The following is a 23,758-nucleotide window of genomic DNA, read 5'->3' as shown; positions in this document are numbered from 1 at the left end:
TTAAGAATCTAAAACTGGTTCTAGAATCTAATTCAAACTTTTACAAACTTTTAAACTCTAAAAGAAATGCTACACAGGATCTAACACAAGGCCCTAGCAGGTCTTTTAAGAATTTAGAAAACTTTTCAAATTGCAAAAATCAATTTCTAATGACAATTTTGGAATTTGTCGTGTGATCAGGTATTGGCTGAGTAGTCCAGCAAATGCAAAGTCTTGTACCCCACCGCTGATCCACCAATGTAGGAAGTTGGCTCTGTATGTGCTATTTCAAAGTAAGGAATAGCATGCACAGAGTCCAAGGGTTCCCCTTAGAGGTAAAATAGTGGTAAAAAGAGATAATACTAATGCTCTATTTTGTGGTAGTGTGGTCGAGCAGTAGGCTTATCCAAGGAGTAGTGTTAAGCATTTGTTGTACATACACATAGACAATAAATGAGGTACACACACTCAGAGACAAATCCAGCCAATAGGTTTTGTTATAGAAAAATATATTTTCTTACTTTATTTTAAGAACCACAGGTTCAAATTTAACATGTAATATCTTGTTTGAAAGGTATTGCAGGTAAGTACATTAGAAACTTTGAATCATTTCAATTGCATGTATACTTTTCAAGTTATTCACAAATAGCTACTTTAAAAGTGGACACAGTGCAATTTTCACAGTTCCTGGGGGAGGTAAGTTTTTGTTAGTTTTACCAGGTAAGTAAGACACTTACAGGGTTCAGTTCTTGGTCCAAGGTAGCCCACCGTTGGGGGTTCAGAGCAACCGCAAAGTCACCACACCAGCAGCTCAGGGCCGGTCAGGTGCAGAGTTCAAAGTGGTGCCCAAAACGCATAGGCTAGAATGGAGAGAAGGGGGTGCCCCGGTTCCGGTCTGCTTGCAGGTAAGTACCCGCGTCTTCGGAGGGCAGACCAGGGGGGTTTTGTAGGGCACCGGGGGGGACACAAGCCCACACAGAAATTTCACCCTCAGCAGCGCGGGGGCGGCCGGGTACAGTGTAGAAACAAGCGTCGGGTTCGCAATGTTAGTCAATGAGAGATCAAGGGATCTCTTCAGCGCTGCAGGCAGGCAAGGGGGGGGCTTCCTCGGGGAAACCTCCACTTGGACAAGGGAGAGGGACTCCTGGGGGTCACTTCTGCAGTGAAAGTCCGGTCCTTCAGGTCCTGGGGGCTGCGGGTGCAGGGTCTTTTCCAGGCGTCGGGACTTAGGTTTCAGAGAGTCGCGGTCAGGGGAAGCCTCGGGATTCCCTCTGCAGGCGGCGCTGTGGGGGCTCAGAGGGGACAGATTTTGGTACTCACAGTCGTAGAGTAGTCCGGGGGTCCTCCCTGAGGTGTTGGTTCTCCACCAGCCGAGTCGGGGTCGCCGGGTGCAGTGTTGCAAGTCTCACGCTTCTTGCGGGGAGTTGCAGGGTTCTTTAAAGCTGCTTCTTGAAACAAAGTTGCAGTCTTTTTGGAGCAGGTCCGCTGTCCTCGGGAGTTTCTTGTCTTTTTCGAAGCAGGGCAGTCCTCAGAGGATTCAGAGGTCGCTGGTCCCTTGGAAGGCGTCGCTGGAGCAGAGTTCTTTGGAAGGCAGGAGACAGGCCGGTGAGTTTCTGGAGCCAAGGCAGTTGTTGTCTTCTGGTCTTCCTCTGCAGGGGTTTTCAGCTGGGCAGTCTTTCTTCTTGTTGTTGCAGGAATCTAATTTTCTAGGGTTCAGGGTAGCCCTTAAATACTAAATTTAAGGGCGTGTTTAGGTCTGGGGGGTTAGTAGCCAATGGCTACTAGCCCTGAGGGTGGGTACACCCTCTTTGTGCCTCCTCCCAAGGGGAGGGGGTCACAATCCTAACCCTATTGGGGGAATCCTACATCTGCAAGATGGAGGATTTCTAAAAGTTAGAGTCACTTCAGCTCAGGACACCTTAGGGGCTGTCCTGACTGGCCAGTGACTCCTCCTTGTTGCTTTCTTTGTTCCCTCCAGCCTTGCCGCCAAAAGTGGGGGCCGTGGCCGGAGGGGGCGGGCAACTCCACTAAGCTGGAGTGCCCTGCTGGGCTGTGACAAAGGGGTGAGCCTTTGAGGCTCACCGCCAGGTGTCACAGCTCCTGCCTGGGGGAGGTGTTAGCATCTCCACCCAGTGCAGGCTTTGTTACTGGCCTCAGAGTGACAAAGGCACTCTCCCCATGGGGCCAGCAACATGTCTCTAGTGTGGCAGGCTGCTGGAACTAGTCAGCCTACACAGACAGTCGGTTAAGTTTCAGGGGGCACCTCTAAGGTGCCCTCTGGGGTGTATTTTGCAATAAAATGTACACTGGCATCAGTGTGCATTTATTGTGCTGAGAAGTTTGATACCAAACTTCCCAGTTTTCAGTGTAGCCATTATGGTGCTGTGGAGTTCGTGTTTGACAGACTCCCAGACCATATACTCTTATGGCTACCCTGCACTTACAATGTCTAAGGTTTTGTTTAGACACTGTAGGGGTACCATGCTCATGCACTGGTACCCTCACCTATGGTATAGTGCACCCTGCCTTAGGGCTGTAAGGCCTGCTAGAGGGGTGTCTTACCTATACTGCATAGGCAGTGAGAGGCTGGCATGGCACCCTGAGGGGAGTGCCATGTCGACTTACTCGTTTTGTCCTCACTAGCACACACAAGCTGGCAAGCAGTGTGTCTGTGCTGAGTGAGAGGTCTCCAGGGTGGCATAAGACATGCTGCAGCCCTTAGAGACCTTCCTTGGCATCAGGGCCCTTGGTACTAGAAGTACCAGTTACAAGGGACTTATCTGGATGCCAGGGTCTGCCAATTGTGGATACAAAAGTACAGGTTAGGGAAAGAACACTGGTGCTGGGGCCTGGTTAGCAGGCCTCAGCACACTTTCAATTGTAAACATAGCATCAGCAAAGGCAAAAAGTCAGGGGGCAACCATGCCAAGGAGGCATTTCCTTACACAACCCCCCCCCAAACGAAAGAGGATGAGACTAACCTTTCCCAAGAGAGTCTTCATTTTCTAAGTGGAAGAACCTGGAAAGGCCATCTGCATTGGCATGGGCAGTCCCAGGTCTGTGTTCCACTATAAAGTCCATTCCCTGTAGGGAGATGGACCACCTCAACAGTTTAGGATTTTCACCTTTCATTTGCATCAGCCATTTGAGAGGTCTGTGGTCAGTTTGAACTAGGAAGTGAGTCCCAAAGAGGTATGGTCTCAGCTTCTTCAGGGACCAAACCACAGCAAAGGCCTCCCTCTCAATGGCACTCCAACGCTGCTCCCTGGGGAGTAACCTCCTGCTAATGAAAGCAACAGGCTGGTCAAGGCCATCATCATTTGTTTGGGACAAAACTGCCCCTATCCCATGTTCAGAGGCATCTGTCTGCACAATGAACTGCTTAGAATAATCTGGAGCTTTTAGAACTGGTGCTGAGCACATTGCTTGTTTCAGGGTGTCAAAGGCCTGTTGGCATTCCACAGTCCAGTTCACTTTCTTGGGCATTTTCTTGGAGGTGAGTTCAGTGAGGGCTGTCACAATGGATCCATATCCCTTCACAAACCTCCTGTAATACCCAGTCAAGCCAAGGAATGCCCTGACTTGAGTCTGGGTTTTTGGAGCTACCCAGTCCAGAATAGTCTGGATCTTGGGTTGGAGTGGCTGAACTTGGCCTCCACCTACAAGGTGTCCCAAGTAAACCACAGTTCCCTGCCCTATCTGGCATTTGGATGCCTTGATAGAGAGGCCTGCAGATTGCAGAGCCTTCAAAACCTTTTTCAGGTGGACCAGGTGATCCTGCCAGGTGGAGCTAAAGACAGCAATATCATCAAGATAAGCTGTGCTAAAGGACTCCAAGCCAGCAAGGACTTGATTCACCAACCTTTGGAAGGTGGCAGGGGCATTCTTTAAACCAAAGGGCATCACAGTAAACTGATAATGCCCATCAGGTGTGGAGAATGCTGTTTTCTCTTTTGCTCCAGGTGCCATTTTTATTTGCCAGTACCCTGCTGTCAAGTCAAAGGTACTTAAGAATTTGGCAGCACCTAATTTATCTATGAGCTCATCAGCTCTAGGAATTGGATGAGCATCTGTCTTGGTGACAGAATTGAGCCCTCTGTAATCCACACAAAACCTCATCTCTTTCTTTCCATCTTTGGTGTGAGGTTTGGGGACTAAGACCACTGGGCTAGCCCAGGGGCTGTCAGAGCGCTCAATTACTCCCAATTCCAGCATCTTGTGGACTTCCACCTTGATGCTTTCCTTAACATGGTCAGACTGTCTAAAGATTTTGTTTTTGACAGGCATGCTGTCTCCTGTGTCCACATCATGGGTACACAGGTGTGTCTGACCAGGGGTTAAGGAGAAGAGTTCAGGAAACTGTTGTAGGACTCTCCTACAATCAGCTTGCTGTTGGCCAGAGAGGATGTCTGAGTAGATCACGCCATCTACTGAGCCATCTTTTGGGTCTGATGACAGAAGATCAGGGAGAGGTTCACTCTCTGCCTCCTGATCCTCATCTGTTACCATCAACAGATTCACATCAGCCCTGTCAAGGAAGAGCTTAAGGCGGTTCACATGGATCACCCTCTTGGGGCTCCTGCTTGTGCCCAGGTCCACCAGGTAGGTGACCTGACTCTTCCTTTCTAGCACTGGGTAAGGGCCACTCCATTTGTCCTGGAGTGCCCTGGGAGCCACAGGCTCCAGAACCCAGACTTTCTGCCCTGGTTGGAACTCAACCAGTGCAGCCTTTTGGTCATACCAAAACTTCTGGAGCTGTTGGCTGGCCTCAAGGTTTTTGGTTGCCTTTTCCATGTACTCTGCCATTCTAGAGCGAAGGCCAAGTACATAGTCCACTATGTCTTGTTTAGGCTCATGAAGAGGTCTCTCCCAGCCTTCTTTAACAAGAGCAAGTGGTCCCCTTACAGGGTGACCAAACAGAAGTTCAAAGGGTGAGAATCCTACTCCCTTCTGTGGCACCTCTCTGTAAGCAAAAAGCAGACATGGCAAGAGGACATCCCATCTCCTTTTGAGTTTTTCTGGGAGCCCCATGATCATGCCTTTTAATGTCTTGTTGAATCTCTCAACTAAGCCATTAGTTTGTGGATGGTATGGTGTAGTGAATTTGTAAGTCACTCCACACTCATTCCACATGTGTTTTAGGTATGCTGACATGAAGTTGGTACCTCTGTCAGACACCACCTCCTTAGGGAAACCCACTCTGGTAAAGATACCAATGAGGGCCTTGGCTACTGCAGGGGCAGTAGTCGACCTAAGGGGAATAGCTTCAGGATACCTAGTAGCATGATCCACTACTACTAGGATGTACATATTTCCTGAGGCTGTGGGAGGTTCCAGTGGACCAACTATGTCCACACCCACTCTTTCAAAGGGGACCCCCACCACTGGAAGTGGAATGAGGGGGGCCTTTGGGTGCCCACCTGTCTTACCACTGGATTGACAGGTGGGGCAGGAGAGGCAAAACTCCTTAACCTTCTGGGACATATTGGGCCAGTAGAAGTGGTTGACTAACCTCTCCCACGTCTTGGTTTGTCCCAAATGCCCAGCAAGGGGAATATCATGGGCTAAGGTCAGAATAAACTCTCTGAACGACTGAGGCACTACCACTCTCCTAGTGGTACCAGGTTTGGGGTCTCTGGCCTCAGTGTACAGGAGTCCATTTTCCCAATAGACCCTATGTGTTCCATTTTTCTTGCCCTTGGACTCTTCAGCAGCTTGCTGCCTAAGGCCTTCAAGAGAGGGACAGGTTTCTTGTCCCTTACACAGCTCCTCCCTTGAGGGTCCCTCTGGGCCTAAGAGCTCAACCTGATAAGGTTCAAGCTCCAAAGGCTCAGTTCCCTCAGAGGGCAGAACTTCTTCCTGAGAAGAGAGGTTCCCTTTTTCTGACTGTGTTGCAGTTGGTTTCCCAACTGACTTTCCTTTTCTCTTGGTAGGCTGGGCCATTTTTCCAGACTCCAGCTCTACTTTTTCACCCTGTGCCTTGCATTGTGCTCTTGTTTTTACACACACCAGTTCAGGGATACCCAGCATGGCTGCATGGGTTTTTAGTTCTACCTCAGCCCATGCTGAGGACTCCAGGTCATTTCCAAGCAGACAGTCTACTGGGATGTTTGAGGAGACCACCACCTGTTTCAGGCCATTGACCCCTCCCCATTCTAAAGTTACCATTGCCATGGGATGTGCTTTAGTTTGATTGTCAGCATTGGTGACTGTATAAGTTTTTCCAGTCAGTTATTGGCCAGGGGAAACCAGTTTCTCTGTCACCATGGTGACACTGGCACCTGTATCCCTCAGGCCCTCTACACTTGTCCCATTAATAAAGAGCTGCTGCCTGTATTTTTGCATGTTAGGAGGCCAGGCAGCTAGTGTGGCTAAATCCACCCCACCCTCAGAGACTAGAGTAGCTTCAGTGTGGACCCTGATTTGCTCTGGGCACACTGTTGATCTCACTTGGAGACTAGCCATTCCAGTGTTACCTGGATTGGAGTTTGGAGTGGAACTTTTCTTGGGACAGGCCTTGTCTCCAGTTTGGTGTCCAGACTGACTACAGTTTCGACACCAGGCCTTTTTGGGATCAAAGTTTTTACCCTTGTACCCAGGATTGTTTTGTGAAGAGGCTCTGGGCCCACCCTCCTGTGCAGGTTTTTGGGGGCCTGTAGAAGACTCTTTACTATTTTTATTTTTGGCTGTCTCACCACCTTTCCCCTGGGGAGGTTTTGTGACCCCTTTCTTTTGGTCACCCCCTGTGGAAGTTTTGGACACCCTAGTCTTGACCCAATGGTCCGCCTTCTTTCCCAATTCTTGGGGAGAAATTGGTCCTAGGTCTACCAGATGCTGATGCAGTTTATCATTGAAACAATTACTTAACAGGTGTTCTTTCACAAATAAATTGTACAGCCCATCATAATTACTTACACCACTGCCTTGAATCCAACCATCTAGTGTTTTTACTGAGTAGTCTACAAAGTCAACCCAGGTCTGGCTCGAGGATTTTTGAGCCCCCCTGAATCTAATCCTATACTCCTCAGTGGAGAATCCAAAGCCCTCAATCAGGGTACCCTTCATGAGGTCATAAGATTCTGCATCTTTTCCAGAGAGTGTGAGGAGTCTATCCCTACACTTTCCTGTGAACATTTCCCAAAGGAGAGCACCCCAGTGAGATCTGTTAACTTTTCTGGTTACACAAGCCCTCTCAAAAGCTGTGAACCATTTGGTGATGTCATCACCATCTTCATATTTAGTTACAATCCCTTTAGGGATTTTCAACATGTCAGGAGAATCTCTGACCCTATTTATGTTGCTGCCACCATTGATGGGTCCTAGGCCCATCTCTTGTCTTTCCCTCTCTATGGCTAGGATCTGTCTTTCCAAAGCCAATCTTTTGGCCATCCTGGCTAACTGGATGTCCTCTTCACTGGGGTTATCCTCAGTGATTTCAGAGTTGTTGGTCCCTCCTGTGAGGGAACCAGCATCTCTGACTATTATTTGTGGAGTCAGGGCTTGAGTAACCCTGCTCTCCCTAAGTAGGACTGGAGGGGGGGAATTTCCCTCCAAGTCACTATCTTCATCCTCTGAGTTGCCACCCTCAGAGGGGTTGGCCTTTTCAAACTCTGCCAAAAGCTCCTGGAGCTGTATTTTGGTAGGTTTGGGGCCCATTGTTATTTTCTTTAGTTTACAGAGTGACCTTAGCTCTCTCATCTGTAGATGGAGGTAAGGTGTGGTGTCGAGTTCCACCACAGTCACATCTGTGCTAGACATTTTGCTTCTAAAAGTTGGAATACTTTTTAAGAATCTAAAACTGGTTCTAGAATCTAATTCAAACTTTTACAAACTTTTAAACTCTAAAAGAAATGCTACACAGGATCTAACACAAGGCCCTAGCAGGTCTTTTAAGAATTTAGAAAACTTTTCAAATTGCAAAAATCAATTTCTAATGACAATTTTGGAATTTGTGGTGTGATCAGGTATTGGCTGAGTAGTCCAGCAAATGCAAAGTCTTGTACCCCACCGCTGATCCACCAATGTAGGAAGTTGGCTCTGTATGTGCTATTTCAAAGTAAGGAATAGCATGCACAGAGTCCAAGGGTTCCCCTTAGAGGTAAAATAGTGGTAAAAAGAGATAATACTAATGCTCTATTTTGTGGTAGTGTGGTCGATCAGTAGGCTTATCCAAGGAGTAGTGTTAAGCATTTGTTGTACATACACATAGACAATAAATGAGGTACACACACTCAGAGACAAATCCAGCCAATAGGTTTTGTTATAGAAAAATATCTTTTCTTAGTTTATTTTAAGAACCACAGGTTCAAATTTAACATGTAATATCTTGTTTGAAAGGTATTGCAGGTAAGTACATTAGGAACTTTGAATCATTTCAATTGCATGTATACTTTTCAAGTTATTCACAAATAGCTACTTTAAAAGTGGACACAGTGCAATTTTCACAGTTCCTGGGGGAGGTAAGTTTTTGTTAGTTTTACCAGGTAAGTAAGACACTTACAGGGTTCAGTTCTTGGTCCAAGGTAGCCCACCGTTGGGGGTTCAGAGCAACCCCAAAGTCACCACACCAGCAGCTCAGGGCCGGTCAGGTGCAGAGTTCAAAGTGGTGCCCAAAACGCATAGGCTAGAATGGAGAGAAGGGGGTACCCCGGTTCCGGTCTGCTTGCAGGTAAGTACCCGCGTCTTCGGAGGGCAGACCAGGGGGGTTTTGTAGGGCACCGGGGGGGACACAAGCCCACACAGAAATGTCACCCTCAGCAGCGCGGGGGCGGCCGGGTGCAGTGTAGAAACAAGCGTCGGGTTCGCAATGTTAGTCAATGAGAGATCAAGGGATCTCTTCAGCGCTGCAGGCAGGCAAGGGGGGGGCTTCCTCGGGGAAACCTCCACTTGGACAAGGGAGAGGGACTCCTGGGGGTCACTTCTGCAGTGAAAGTCCGGTCCTTCAGGTCCTGGGGGCTGCGGGTGCAGGGTCTTTTCCAGGCGTCGGGACTTAGGTTTCAGAGAGTCGCGGTCAGGGGAAGCCTCGGGATTCCCTCTGCAGGCGGCGCTGTGGGGGCTCAGGGGGGACAGATTTTGGTACTCACAGTCGTAGAGTAGTCCGGGGGTCCTCCCTGAGGTGTTGGTTCTCCACCAGCCGAGTCGGGGTCGCCGGGTGCAGTGTTGCAAGTCTCACGCTTCTTGCGGGGAGTTGCAGGGTTCTTTAAAGCTGCTTCTTGAAACAAAGTTGCAGTCTTTTTGGAGCAGGTCCGCTGTCCTCGGGAGTTTCTTGTCTTTTTCGAAGCAGGGCAGTCCTCAGAGGATTCAGAGGTCGCTGGTCCCTTGGAAGGCGTCGCTGGAGCAGAGTTCTTTGGAAGGCAGGAGACAGGCCGGTGAGTTTCTGGAGCCAAGGCAGTTGTTGTCTTCTGGTCTTCCTCTGCAGGGGTTTTCAGCTGGGCAGTCCTTCTTCTTGTTGTTGCAGGAATCTAATTTTCTAGGGTTCAGGGTAGCCCTTAAATACTAAATTTAAGGGCGTGTTTAGGTCTGGGGGGTTAGTAGCCAATGGCTACTAGCCCTGAGGGTGGGTACACCCTCTTTGTGCCTCCTCCCAAGGGGAGGGGGTCACAATCCTAACCCTATTGGGGGAATCCTCCATCTGCAAGATGGAGGATTTCTAAAAGTTAGAGTCACTTCAGCTCAGGACACCTTAGGGGCTGTCCTGACTGGCCATTGACTCCTCCTTGTTGCTTTCTTTGTTCCCTCCAGCCTTGCCGCCAAAAGTGGGGGCCGTGGCCGGAGGGGGCGGGCAACTCCACTAAGCTGGAGTGCCCTGCTGGGCTGTGACAAAGGGGTGAGCCTTTGAGGCTCACCGCCAGGTGTCACAGCTCCTGCCTGGGGGAGGTGTTAGCATCTCCACCCAGTGCAGGCTTTGTTACTGGCCTCAGAGTGACAAAGGCACTCTCCCCATGGGGCCAGCAACATGTCTCTAGTGTGGCAGGCTGCTGGAACTAGTCAGCCTACACAGACAGTCGGTTAAGTTTCAGGGGGCACCTCTAAGGTGCCCTCTGGGGTGTATTTTGCAATAAAATGTACACTGGCATCAGTGTGCATTTATTGTGCTGAGAAGTTTGATACCAAACTTCCCAGTTTTCAGTGTAGCCATTATGGTGCTGTGGAGTTCGTGTTTGACAGACTCCCAGACCATATACTCTTATGGCTACCCTGCACTTACAATGTCTAAGGTTTTGTTTAGACACTGTAGGGGTACCATGCTCATGCACTGGTACCCTCACCTATGGTATAGTGCACCCTGCCTTAGGGCTGTAAGGCCTGCTAGAGGGGTGTCTTACCTATACTGCATAGGCAGTGAGAGGCTGGCATGGCACCCTGAGGGGAGTGCCATGTCGACTTACTCGTTTTGTCCTCACTAGCACACACAAGCTGGCAAGCAGTGTGTCTGTGCTGAGTGAGAGGTCTCCAGGGTGGCATAAGACATGCTGCAGCCCTTAGAGACCTTCCTTGGCATCAGGGCCCTTGGTACTAGAAGTACCAGTTACAAGGGACTTATCTGGATGCCAGGGTCTGCCAATTGTGGATACAAAAGTACAGGTTAGGGAAAGAACACTGGTGCTGGGGCCTGGTTAGCAGGCCTCAGCACACTTTCAATTGTAAACATAGCATCAGCAAAGGCAAAAAGTCAGGGGGCAACCATGCCAAGGAGGCATTTCCTTACAGTAATGCTGTAAGTAACCGGTGCAACCTTTGGGCTTGTTTATACATAAATGCCAATAGAGAGAAGTTTTAAAAAAACTAAATAAATGCTGCGGAGGCCTTAGCCTCAACATCCCCAAATTCTTTAAATACCAACTTGCCTTTCTAATCAAACATGCCACTTGATGGATCCACCCAGAAACACTAGACACACTGTTATGGGTTCACATTGAAAAAATATTGGCAAATCCATACGCTTCTATTCCACTGTTAATTATGAAAACAGTACCCCTACAACAATCTCATATTATTCTCAAGGGCACCATCTCGGCCCTCAGATCAATGAATAAAATACTTCTGCATAAAATCCAAAACTCAGAATACGCTCCCCAATGTAACAACGCAAACATTTAATCAAAGGCAGATCTCCTTTATGGTCATCAAACAATATCTTATTCCTCAAAGACCTTCGCAAATCAACATACCCTAAAATGTTTTCAGACTTATAGGGCTCTCACAACCTAGAAAATATTGAATTCTACAACTTCCTTACACAAAGGGTTGTGATGAAAAATAATCTTACCCCACACAATTCTGACCTGATTCCCCTTCGCTTTAAATGATCCAAAATGCGCACACACCATCCACAGTTTATTGATCCCTGAACAACTTCAACACTAACAAGAGAGTCACATCTGAAATCCAATCAAAGTGGATTGAATATACCCCTAATTCCACTCTCTCAACCTTAAGCAATGTATCATGGAAAAAGATATGGATGTATGCCCTTGAAAATAAAATCTCTCCCACTCTCTCACAATGTAAGTACTGGATACTTTACAGAGCATATTGGACCCCTGAGAAACTCTCCAGATTAAGGCTTCTAGACTCAGACTTTTTCTGGAATTGCCAAAACTCTTCAGACACCCTCATCCATATGTTATTCCACTGTGGAAAACTCCACCATTTCTGAAAAGGAATTCAGAAAACCATAAAGGCAATCTTCAACATTGAGATCTCCTTGAATTTTTACACAGTTGTCTTAGGCCCTTGTCCCATTCTCCCACCCTGAAACTAAATCAATCAGACGTGTGTCTCATGGGCCTCCTACTAACGACAGGAATAGAAAATATTCTATGCGAATGGAAAGCATTCCAAAACCTTTCATACCACACATGGTGGGCGTGGGTCTGCTTCATGAGAAGGGCAGATAATATACTTTCTAACAACAATTAGGACTGCCAGACATCTCAGAAACCATGGAATAAAGTTATATATGCAAAAGATTAAGGGGGTCATTCCAACATTGGCGGTAAAAGGCGCTTACCGCCGTGCAGAAGACCGCCAGAACACCGCCGCGGTAAACCGCCACGGTCATTCTGACCCACAACAGGCAAGCCACCAAAATACAGACATCCACAAAAGTCCGCCACACCAAAGGGCAGCGAGAAACTGGCGATGACCAAACCTCCACCGTCACGCCAACAGAAATACGCCCATGCCATCACGACCCACGAATCCACGCGGCGGTCTTTCAACCGCGGTATTCCATTGGCGGTACACACTGCCACGCTCAAAACACACACACTTCTACAAAACACCGCCACATTGGACAATTCAAAATACACACACCTGATACACATACAAACACCACTCCCACACACCCATTACAATATAAAACACACACCCACATCACCCTCAAACCTCCACTCCAACAGAATCGTGAACACGCACAGATAAAAGAGATCCGAGCACCCAGACGCGCATTTTACTGTCACCCAGCAATATTACCACGCACTTCACACAACACACCAATACACATCAAAACACTTAGCACCACGCAATCCACCCCACACATCACCCACACCACCCCATGGCACCGCAAAGACACCCCAGGTTTTCTGAGGATGAACTCAGGGTCATGGTGGAGGAAATTGTACGGGTAGAGCCACAGCTCTTCGGGACACAGGTGCAGCACACCACCATTGCAAGGAAGATGGAGCTATGGAGCAGAATAGTCGACAGGGTCAACGCAGTGGGACAGCACCCAAGAAATAGGGACGACATCAGGAAGCGGTGGAACGACCTACGGGGGAAGGTGCGTTCAATGGTATCCAGGCACAACATCGCGGTGCAGCGGACTGGCGGCGGACCCCCACCTCCTCCCCCAGAATTTACAACATGGGAGGAGCAGGTCCTGGCGATCCTGCATCCTGAGGGCCTCGCAGGAGTAGGTGGAGGAATGGACTCTGGTAAGTCTCATCTTCACTACTTCATCCCCCCCACCCCACCAGCATGCCAACTAATTCCCCCACCCTCACCCTCACCCCCATCACACCTACTCCTTGTAAATGTCTCACCATCACAACCCACCCATCCCAACCCAAAACCCTGCATGCGACCACAAAGCATGGACACCCATCACCAAAACATGCCCACTGCACATACCCATCCCCCCCCAAACCACCGTCACAAAAGCCCCCACACGGGAATGCCAGCACTGGGGTACACGGGCACCCACCCATTGCACGCTATGGCACACACAGATGCAATAACCATACTTTTATACCCCTGCAGGACCCGAACGCCACGTCACCGCGCAGGAGGGTCCACAAATGTCCACTCCACCCCCAGAAGAGGCCCACAGTGATGACAGAACCTCTGTCGACCTGGATCTAGATGACCAGCCCGGCCCATCGGGGACCTCGGGACAGTCGGTTCCCCTCAGACAGCCACAGGCCACAGCAGACCTTCCCCCCTCTGGGAACACCAGCACAGCACCCACCCAGCGGGCCCATACCTCTGTCCCCAGGACACGTCAATCAGCGGTGTGTCCACCACTACAGGGCACCCAGGCTAACCCACCACCCCAACAACAACAGGGACCTTGGGGCAGTGGTAGTGGGCACACGGTCCAGGGGATGGAGGCACAGGAACACAGGGGAACTGGGAGGGCTGCTGTGCGACAGGGGGGGGACAGGCCCAGGGAACCCACTCTCCACGAGGCCATCTCCTCCATCATGGGAGCATACCATCATTCCCAGGAGACGATGGCGACGGTCCTGGGCAGGTTTCAGGAGATCCAGCTCCTGCAGGAGGAACAGTATATGGGGTTCAGGGAGGAACTACGAAACATCAGTTCCGCACTGGGCACCATCGTAGGGGCTCTGAATCAGGTAGTCACCACATTGCGGGACACTGTAGCACCACAAAGGGCCCCTCACAGTAGCATGGACCAAGAACTGCTTACCACCTCTGCCGGCGCTAGTGGACAGGAGGCCCGCCACAGGACCAACAGGCCACCACCACCCCATCCCCTGCAGAAGGAGAACCATCCCGCAAGCGGGCACTGAGATCCAGGAAGAAGACAGAGTAAGATGCCAAGACCCCCGCCAGGAAAGGATACCTCCCTGATTGTCATCCCACTGTCCCACATTGTCACCCTGTCCATCCTTAAACTGCCCCTGCTCCACTTTCCACAGGCATTTGGACAATGCACCTGTGATATTAATAGTCTGGACTCTGCCATGGACATTCCTCCACCATCACCCCTCACCGATTTGCAACCACCCACCAATATAGAGCACTGTAATAAACACAGTTATTGCACAAAACAATCTGGAGTCTAGCTGTGATTTTGAACAAATGTATTAGACAGGACCGTGCCAAAATGCTTATTTACATAGTGATGACAACATACCACTGTCACACAGCTGTAGTCCATGGGGAAACAAAGCAGATGTCACGCAGTGGGGCCCACATCTCTGAAATCGGAAGGGAAAGTCACAACTCAGTTACCATCCACTGGGGGAAAAGGTCCGACAGTAGAGAGGTAGTAGTCTTTCAGTAAATGTAATATGCCGGTGTGGATTCTTACCTGTGTGTCATTGAAAATACTTCTGTATTACTGTGTTCCTGTTCTCTATGTCGTCCTCTTCGGCTTCCTCGTCTTCACTCTCCACAGGCTCCACAGCTGCTACAACACCACCATCTGGACCATCCTCCTGCAGAAAAGGCACCTGGCGTCGCAAAGCCAGGGTGTGAAGCATACAGCAGGCCACGATGATCTGGCACACCTTCTTTGGTGAGTAGAATAGGGATCCACCTGTCATATGGAGGCACCTGAACCTGGCCTTCAGGAGGCCAAAGGTTCGCTCGATCACCCTCCTAGTTCGCCCATGGGCCTCATTGTACCGTTCCTCTGCCCTTGTCCTGGGATTCCTCACTGGGGTCAGTAGCCATGACAGGTTGGGGTAACCAGAGTCACCAATTAGCCACACACGGTGCCTCTGGAGTTGACCCATCACGTAAGGGATGCTGCTATTCCGCATGATGTAGGCATCATGCACGGACCCAGGGAACTTGGCATTAACATGGGAGATGTACTGGTCAGCCAAACACACCATCTGTACATTCATCGAATGATAACTCTTCCTGTTCCTGTACACCTGTTCACTCCTGCTGGGGGGGACCAAAGCAACATGTGTCCCATCAATGGCACCTATGATGTTGGGGATATGTCCAAGGGCATAGAAATCACCCTTCAGTGTAGGCAAATCCCCCACCTCAGGGAAAACGATGTAGCTCCGCATGTGTTTCAGCAGGGCAGACAACACTCTGGACAACACCTTGGAAAACATAGGCTGGGACATCCCTGAAGCTATGGCCACTGTTGTTTGAAATGACCCACTTGAAAAGAAATGGAGTACTGACAGAACCTGCACTAGAGGGGGGATCCCTGTGGGTTGGCGGATTGGTGACATCAGGTCTGGCTCCAGCTGGGCACACAGTTCCTGAATAGTGGCTCGGTCAAGCCTGTATGTCAGTATGACATGTCTTTCTTCCATTGTCGACAGGTCCACCAGCGGTCTGTACACCGGAAGATTCCTCCATCTTCTCGCATGTCCCAGCGGACGGTGCCTATGAAGGACAACAGCGAGCACAGAGTCAATCAACCCACAGGTACGTAACCACAGCTTGCACAGAACACGATTCCCAATGCATTGAATGGCTTGTATGAGTGTTGATGCAAGGCCTAGGTATGTGTGACGCAGTAGAAACTAAGCCATGTGGGCCCTTGAAATGGCGGCTGCCTGACCTGTGAAGTGCGACAATGGGATGTGAGGTAAATGCGCTGGTGTGGCACACCGTGGCGGTAGGCGGTCGAAGACCGCGGCGCAAAGCAGCATTGGTTAACATTGAACCCTATGGGTCTCAGGAGCCAATGACGATGTGCGCCGGCGGTCGCGTTACGCACCACCGCGGTACGCACCACCGCGTACGCACCGCCGCGGGCGTGACCGCCATTTTCTATCTGCTTAATCACTCAATACCTGATCTTCGACAGGAGAGGACCTACACTGCAAGTGCTGCTGTGACCTCGGTCTGGAAGAGATAATGGCTCATGCGACTGGGGAAAGGGCCCCTGCCTTCACTGCTCAGGAATTGGAGAAACTTGTGGATGGGTTCCTCCCCCAGTATGGGCTACTCTACGGTCCTCCAGACCAACAGGTAAGTACACTGGGACCATGCTTTGTGGGCAATGCCTGTGTTGAGTGGTGTGGATGAAAGATGGTGGGGAGGGGAGTGATTGAGGCATACATCAAACGACGGATGAGAGCATGTGCCACATGGCAAGGGTAGGGATGGGGGGCCACTCACATTGAGCATGCAGAAGGTGATGACTATTTTTCTCCCACCGTACATGTCACATAGGTCAGCGCCCACCAGAAGATCGATATTTGGCGTGCCATCGCCAAGGACGTCCGGACCCTGGGGGTACACCACAGACGGGGCACCCACTGCCGGAAGAGATGGGAGGACATCCGACGCTGGAGCAGGAAGACGGCGGAGGCTCAGCTGGGGATGGCCTCCCAACGTGGGAGGGGTGCCAGTCGGACTTTGACCCCCCTGATGTCCCGGATCCTGGCGGTGGCCTACCCCGATTTGGATGGGCGCGTAAGGACATCACAGCAGACACAAGGGGGTGAGTACACTCTAATCCTGGTGACTTTGCGCGCAGTGGAGGTGTCTGGGTGGGGGAGGAGGGCTGTGGGTATCCCTAGGCCAGGGCGATTTATGTAGGCTAAGCCCCTCCGTAAGGCATGGCCCTGTGCCCCTGCCCCCCACCTCTGTAGGGTGCCAAGTACAGCTATTCATGGCCCTGTGTCATCTATGTGTGTAGATATCGTCCATAGGCTTGTAGGCGATGTCTCACGGATTGAGTAGTCGACCCCAAGTGCGCGGCGTAGTGCAGGGGGCTTCTGTGTCTGTCCTGTCCGCCAACGGTGTCGCCAATGCATGCACTCAACATGTCTTCATTTCCCCCCCCCCTTTTTGTGGTCTTTCTGTTCATGTGTGCATTAGCATCATCAGGCGGAGGAGAAGTGGCATCGGAGCAGGAGGGAGCTGCATCCCACATGGCCATGGAGGGCCATGCAACGGACTCGGAATTCACCAGTGGGACGGAGGGCGAGGGGAGCTCCACAGCGGGGACTCGTGCAGATATCAGTGACACGGACTCGTCCTCTGAAGGGAGCTCCCTTGTGGTGGCAGCAACATCTGTGCCCCCCGCAACAACAGGTACAGCCGCCACCCACCGCACCAGCACCGCCCTCCCAGCAGCACCTCACTGTTTGCCCCGTGCCCGCTCACCCAGGAAGGTGGGCATCTCCTTCGCCCCAGGCACCTCAGGCCCTGCCCCAGTCAGCCCTGCTGCCCTCTGTGAGGAGGTCATTGACCTCCTGAGGACGCTCACTGTTGGGCAGTCTACCATTTTGAATGCCATCCAGGGTGTCGAAAGAGAGGTGCACCAGAGTAATGCATACCTGGAGGGCATTCATTCTGGTCAGGCTGCCCTTCAGCGATCGTTCAACACTCTGGCCTCTGCACTGATGGCAGCCATTGTCCCTGTCTCTAGCCTCCCCCCTCCAACTTCCTCCACCCATACCCTATCACCTGTACCTCTGCCTATCCCAGACACACCATCAGACCAGCCTGCACACACCTCAACACCCAAGGGAAGCTCAGCCAGACATAAGCACCACACATCACACAGGCATTCACACAAGCAACATCCACATGCAGACATACCAACACCCACTGCCTCCACTGTGTCCCCCTCCTCCTCGTCTCCCTCCTCCCTTCCTGTGACGTCTCCACTCACACCTGCATGCACAACATCTTCAGCCACTACGTCCATCACCAGCACACACACCAGAACCCCCCGCACACGTGCAGTCACCACCCCCACTACCATTTACACGTCCCCTGTGTCCTCTCCCAGTGTGTCTGTGAGCCCCTCTTCCAAGATACACAAACGCAGGCAGCCACCCACCCAACAGCCATCCACCTCACGACAGCCTCCAGCCCAAGCACCTGCACCCAAAGACACCAGACTTAAAACTCCTACAACCACAACCTCTTCCTCCACTCCCATACCCACTACACCTACCGGTCCCACTGCTCCTAAAATGCTTTTCCTGTCCAAACTTAACCTCTTTCCAACAACTCCCCCACCCCGTCCATCTCATAGGACTCCAGTCAGCACCTCAGCCACGACTAAACCGGGCCCTGTCATGACAGTCTGCCATGGACTGTGGAGTTCCCCACCCTCAAGGCCAGCCAGTTCAGTACGGAGCCAAGGCACGGGCAGCCCACCCACAGAGAAACATCCGAAGATAGGCAGTGGCCGACGCGAGAGGGTGAAAACACAAGGGACTAAAATCCCTACCATGGCTCCGGCAGGAAGTGTGGAGCCAGCTGGCACACCGCCCAAGGTGATGAAGGGCCACAGGCGATCAGGGAAGGCTGGGAAGGGCAGCACGCCCGACAAGACCGCCATCAGCCCAGCTGGCCAGGAGGGCCCCGCCAGCCCCATCCCAGGTGGGCAGGAGGACACCAACAGGCCCGGTACTGCAGCCCAGGAGGGCCCCGCCAGCCACACGACAGATGGGCAGGAAGGCCCCGCCAGCCACAGGACAGGTGGCAAATGACCTCCACGCCATGGCCGGATCCGCTGAACTGGGCACTTCATCCAAAGCACCGCTGCACTGGGCACCGCCGTCTCAAGCACCGCTGAACTGGGCCCTTCATCTCAAGCACCGCTGAACTGGGCACCGCCGTTTCAAGCACCACTGCACTGGGCACCGCCGTCTCAAGCACCGCTGAACTGGGCCCTTCATCTCAAGCACCGCTGAACTGGGCCCTTAATCTCAAGCACCGCTGAACTGGGCACCGCCGTTTCAAGCACCGCTGCACTGGGCACCACCGTCTCAAGCACCGCTGAACTGGGCCCTTCATCTCAAGCACCGCTGAACTGGGCACCGCCGTTTCAAGCACCGCTGCACTGGGCACCGCCGTCTCAAGCACCGCTGAACTGGGCCCTTCATCTCAAGCACCGCTGAACTGGGCACCGCCGTTTCAAGCACCGCTGCACTGGGCTCCGCCGTCTCAAGCACCGCTGAACTGGGCCCTTCATCTCAAGCACCGCTGAACTGGGCACCGCCGTTTCAAGCACCGCTGCACTGGGCACCGCCGTCTCAAGCACCGCTGAACTGGGCCCTTCATCTCAAGCACCGCTGAACTGGGCCCTTCATCTCAAGCACCGCTGAACTGGGCACCGCCGTTTCAAGCACCGCTGCACTGGGCACCGCCGTCTCAAGCACCGCTGAACTGGGCCCTTCATCTCAAGCACCGCTGAACTGGGCCCTTCATCTCAAGCACCACTGAACTGGGCACCGCCGTTCCAAGCACCGCTGCACTGGGCACCGCCGTCTCAAGCACCGCTGAATTGGGCCCTTCATCTCAAGCACCGCTGAACTGGGCACCGCCGTTTCAAGCACCGCTGAACTGGGCACCGCCGTCTCAAGCACCGCTGCACTGGGCACCGCCGTCTCAAGCACCGCTGAACTGGGCCCTTCATCTCAAGCACCGCTGAACTGGGCACCGCCGTTTCAAGCACCGCTGAACTGGGCACCGCCGTCTCAAGCACCGCTGGCCCATTAGCAGCAGGGGCTGGCCCGCATCTGTGTCGGGCAGGGCTGCACGAAGCACTCTGGGCACCAGTCCCCCTCCAGAACCAGTGTAGACTGTTATCCACTTGTGAGACTGTGGCTTTGCACTCCCCAGGATGTAACAGTGGGCAGCCCACCCACTGTCTGGACTTGTGAGACTGTGGCTTTGCACTCCCCAGGATTGAACAGTGGGCAGCCCACCCACTGTGTGGACTTGTGAGACTGTGGCTTTGCACTCCCCAGGATTGAACAGTGGCCATGGAGGCCCATCGTGGATCTGGCGTCGTGGACTCATCTGGCTGAGGTGCCCCCCCCTCCTTTCCCCCTGAGGTGCCTGTAGTTTTGCTATCTGATGCCCCTGCAGTGTTCTCTCCGTTGGAGTCAGGTATCCTTGTGGGCTTTGCCCATGTGATTTGGGCCCAGTGGTCCACGGACAATGCCTGCTACAATGCTCGGACTTGTACATTTATGTATATAAGATTTTTTGATGTGTTATATATTTTTAAGCCAGTAATACAATATATTCCAATGTTTAGAATCATTTCCTTTTGTCTTTGCATTCTTCCGGGTGGTTTGGGGGGGGGGGACTGTGATGTATTGCTATGCATTGATGTGTGTGTTGTAGTGGGTGAGGGTGGGGGTGGGTGTGTCGCGTATGTGTGTCCCCGTAATTTTTTGCCTCCCCCTCCCCTGTGTCGTAGGTGCAGTACTCACTGTTGTCTTCTGCGCCAGCGTTCGTGCTCCTGGTAGAGGAGCAGGAAGACTATCGCTGGGAGGATGTGGAGTTCGGGTTCCATGCTGTCCAGATTCCTTGTGGGGTGTATGGAGGAGAGCGTTTTCCATTCGTAATGGCTGTTTCCGCCGTGTTTTTATCGGCGGGGCTACCGCCCCGGAAAAGGTGGCAAATTGGTAGGTTGTGATAGGGTGGGCGGTACATTGACTCCCGCCTGTCTGTTGGCGGGGACCGCCGCGCTGTTTGTTTGTCCCGCCGTGGCGGGCGGTGTGTTGATGTGGCGGTCTCTATTGGCGGTTTCCGCCAGGGTCGGAATTCCATTTTTTTTACCGCCAGCCTGTTGGCGGTTTAGCCGCCGCTTTAACACCGACCGCCAGGGTTGGAATGACCACCTAAATCTCCTTGAGAACACAACACTCCCACGCCCCCAACGTTGGAGCGAAAACATCCTACCTCTCTCTATTAGGTGTTTAGCAACAAGTACCTGCCTTCACATCACTGCCATTGCTCTGCCCTGGACATCTTTCTCCCCCACTTCTCTCTGGGGCACTCTTAAGTCATCTCCTTCATCCCCGACCTTCTCCTTCGGGGTTTTCCACCATTACTATGGTGAACATACATATGTGATTCATATCTGTACCCAGCTGGCTATATTTTGTTTTACTTCTGGATGTACTCATATACCACAATAATGCTCCTCATTATGAATGTCCAGTGCCCCTCCCTATTGCCTCCTCCTTTTTAATATCCCCTAAAACCAATAAAATATTTTGAAATAAAAAAACACAGGCAAATGCGAGTATCTTTCCTAGCCACACCCTTAAAAAATGTGTCCTGCCTTCCACACCTACTGCCTAGTTCTCCCCTCCCCATCCAACCTCTAAAAGCCATACCTGGTATCCTAGCAACCTCCACGTGAATCATAACATTATCACCCCTCTCCTTCCCAAATCTTAAAAAACACGGTGTCCTGCCAGCCACTCGCACTATCTTCTCTTCAGTTTCTTCCCTTCCCCTAACCAAATTGAAAAAAATACGTGGCCTCCTGTCACCCACTACATTATGTGCATTCCCTGCTACTCCCCACTGAAGCGGTCATAGATGCTCTCCCCTGAATTAAGAGGCTTTCTGTAGTGGAGTCGGCACAGCATTGAATTCCTTGTCTGTCTGAGTTTGTGGAGACCTGCAGCTAACAGGGAACATGATGATTGGCTAAGGGCGAGCGCTTCCGGCGTTCTCCTGCCTCGATCTGGTCTGTGGAGATTCAAGGATGGGAAAAGGCAGGTGAGAACACTAGCGGCCATGCTGCAAATTCCCTTGAGTCTCCAGAGACCCATGTTGGAGCATTTAGGGCACCAACGAACCAAGTGCTCCCCCGGTGACGTCAAAGCAGTGGAAACATCATTTGTTTTTCACTGCTCCGATTTAGTAACAGCGAACAACTGGGATTAGAATCCAGTATGTATGGCACTGGCCCTCATTTAGGGGCATATATAAAAAACTCATTGTACGCGGCTGTGACGTCACAATAGCCAAAAAAATCATCTAACCGGACTCGGCTCTCTAAAAGCAAAAAATGGCAAACAACGCCTGTAACAATAGGTCCCACTCTCTTTAAGAAAACCACATTTCCCCATGTGGCTGGCTATAAAGAGCAACAATGTTGCTCCGATAAAATAAAGACAAAGGCATTTCAAATGAATACATGACTTAATACAAATAAAAAAAGAAAGAATTTATGAAACCGTCCGTCAAAAATGGCGAACATGTAATGTAAAGTTGCATTTCGTAACTGTTAAACTAACCATACATGACTTCATTTGGAACTGACGTCTGCTCTTTTCTTCCTTTTAACAAAAATAATTGTTTTTGTTGATGATCACCCTGAACGGGACACTTACATAATGTGGATTGGTAGTTCTATTTTTCTTAATTCTTTTGGCATTTATTGTTTAGGAACGAGCAAAATATTGATTGAAAATTGCCCAAACAATATACAGAAGTCTGAAGGTGCAAACATGGACACCAGACTTGAATTTGTAGGTAAGACAAATACCATAATACTCACAGAAAACGAATTGGCTATGAAAACAAGTACTACAATATGGAACAGGATCTAATGTTATTTTTCCGAATGCGCATATATTATAAGGTCAAGGGATAGCCATTTTTCCAACCGAAATCCTTGTGTGTGACATAAATGATAAGAGCAAATTAATAACATGTTTACATTTGTAGTCTACTAATGCATGGCAAGGCGTTAATTACTTTATTTAATTCCAAAATTATTCTTCCCTAAATATGTGTTAAGCCATACGGTTTGAGATAGGATTGCAATCACTACATCCACCAATGATTCAGTCGTTGAGTTGCTCCCATCCCATAACACTGACACTAGTCTGTGTTCCCAGGTCTTTGATTATAACCTTTGCAGGCCCAACATTTCCATCAGCCATGTTGTAATACAAAGTGTTCTCATGGTTCCCATCTGTGGATTTGCAAGATTATTAACACAAAATTTTGTCTGTCATTTACCAAAGGAGAAATTATTTCACCTTTTCATCAGGCATTTGGCTTGCATTTTAGGACTGGGTCGCTCTCCATACACGTGTTGGAGGTTGTTTGCAAGATAGACAGGGTTTGATTCAAAATGTGACAGCCAATAAGAAATGTAGGACCTGGAAGCCATGGCGTGGTTTTCTCCTAACCTTGTGCCTTCTTCTTTCCTATTTGGATGACTTTGGTTTTCTTGACTTTAAGACTGTGTGCGCTTTGCCACTGCTAACCAGTACTAGAGTGCTTGTGCTCTCACCTTAAAACATGGTGGAACTGGCCTATACACAATTGGTATATTTATTTTACTTGTAAGTCCCTGGAAAACTTTCAATACCTGTGCCCAGGGCCTGTAAATTAAATGCTACTAGTGGTCCTGCAGCACTGATCGTGCCACTTACTTAAGTAGCCCTTTAAATATGTCTCAGGTCTGTCATTGAAGCCTGTGAGGGCAGTTTTAAACTGCCATTTCGACTTGGCAAAAGAAACCTTTAGCCAGGCCCAAACCTTCCTTTTAACACATACAAGTCACCCCTCGGTTAGGCCCTGGATATCCCAGAGAGCAGTAGGCAGTGCATTTAAAAAGATGGATATGTATTTCTAGTTTTACATGAACTGGTAGTGAAAAAGTCTTAAATTCATTTTTCACTGCTCAAGGCCTACCTGTCCATGGGATAAGATTGGAGTAACCTTGGTGATAATTTTCAAAAGGGAGCTGACAACCAATCATGTTTGATGTCTTTGGAATTGTAATAAAAAATCCTCTTTCAATGTGAAGTCGGATTTTAAAGTA

General features: G+C 50.5%; 1 protein-coding gene across 1 annotated transcript in view; it reads left to right on the top strand.

Annotated features, from left to right (window-relative positions):
- LOC138296658 (b(0,+)-type amino acid transporter 1-like) overlaps positions 1 to 23,758 on the top strand; it is a 318,433-nt gene that overhangs the window by 97,777 nt on the left and 196,898 nt on the right. The window contains exon 3 of the mRNA XM_069235997.1: positions 22,369 to 22,455. Coding sequence (XP_069092098.1) covers positions 22,369 to 22,455 — 87 coding nt within the window. The remainder of the gene's footprint in view (positions 1 to 22,368; positions 22,456 to 23,758) is intronic.

This window comes from Pleurodeles waltl, chromosome 5 (genome assembly GCF_031143425.1).
Source record: "Pleurodeles waltl isolate 20211129_DDA chromosome 5, aPleWal1.hap1.20221129, whole genome shotgun sequence".
NCBI lineage: Eukaryota > Metazoa > Chordata > Amphibia > Caudata > Salamandridae > Pleurodeles > Pleurodeles waltl.
This window is presented reverse-complemented; position numbering and strand designations above follow the sequence as displayed.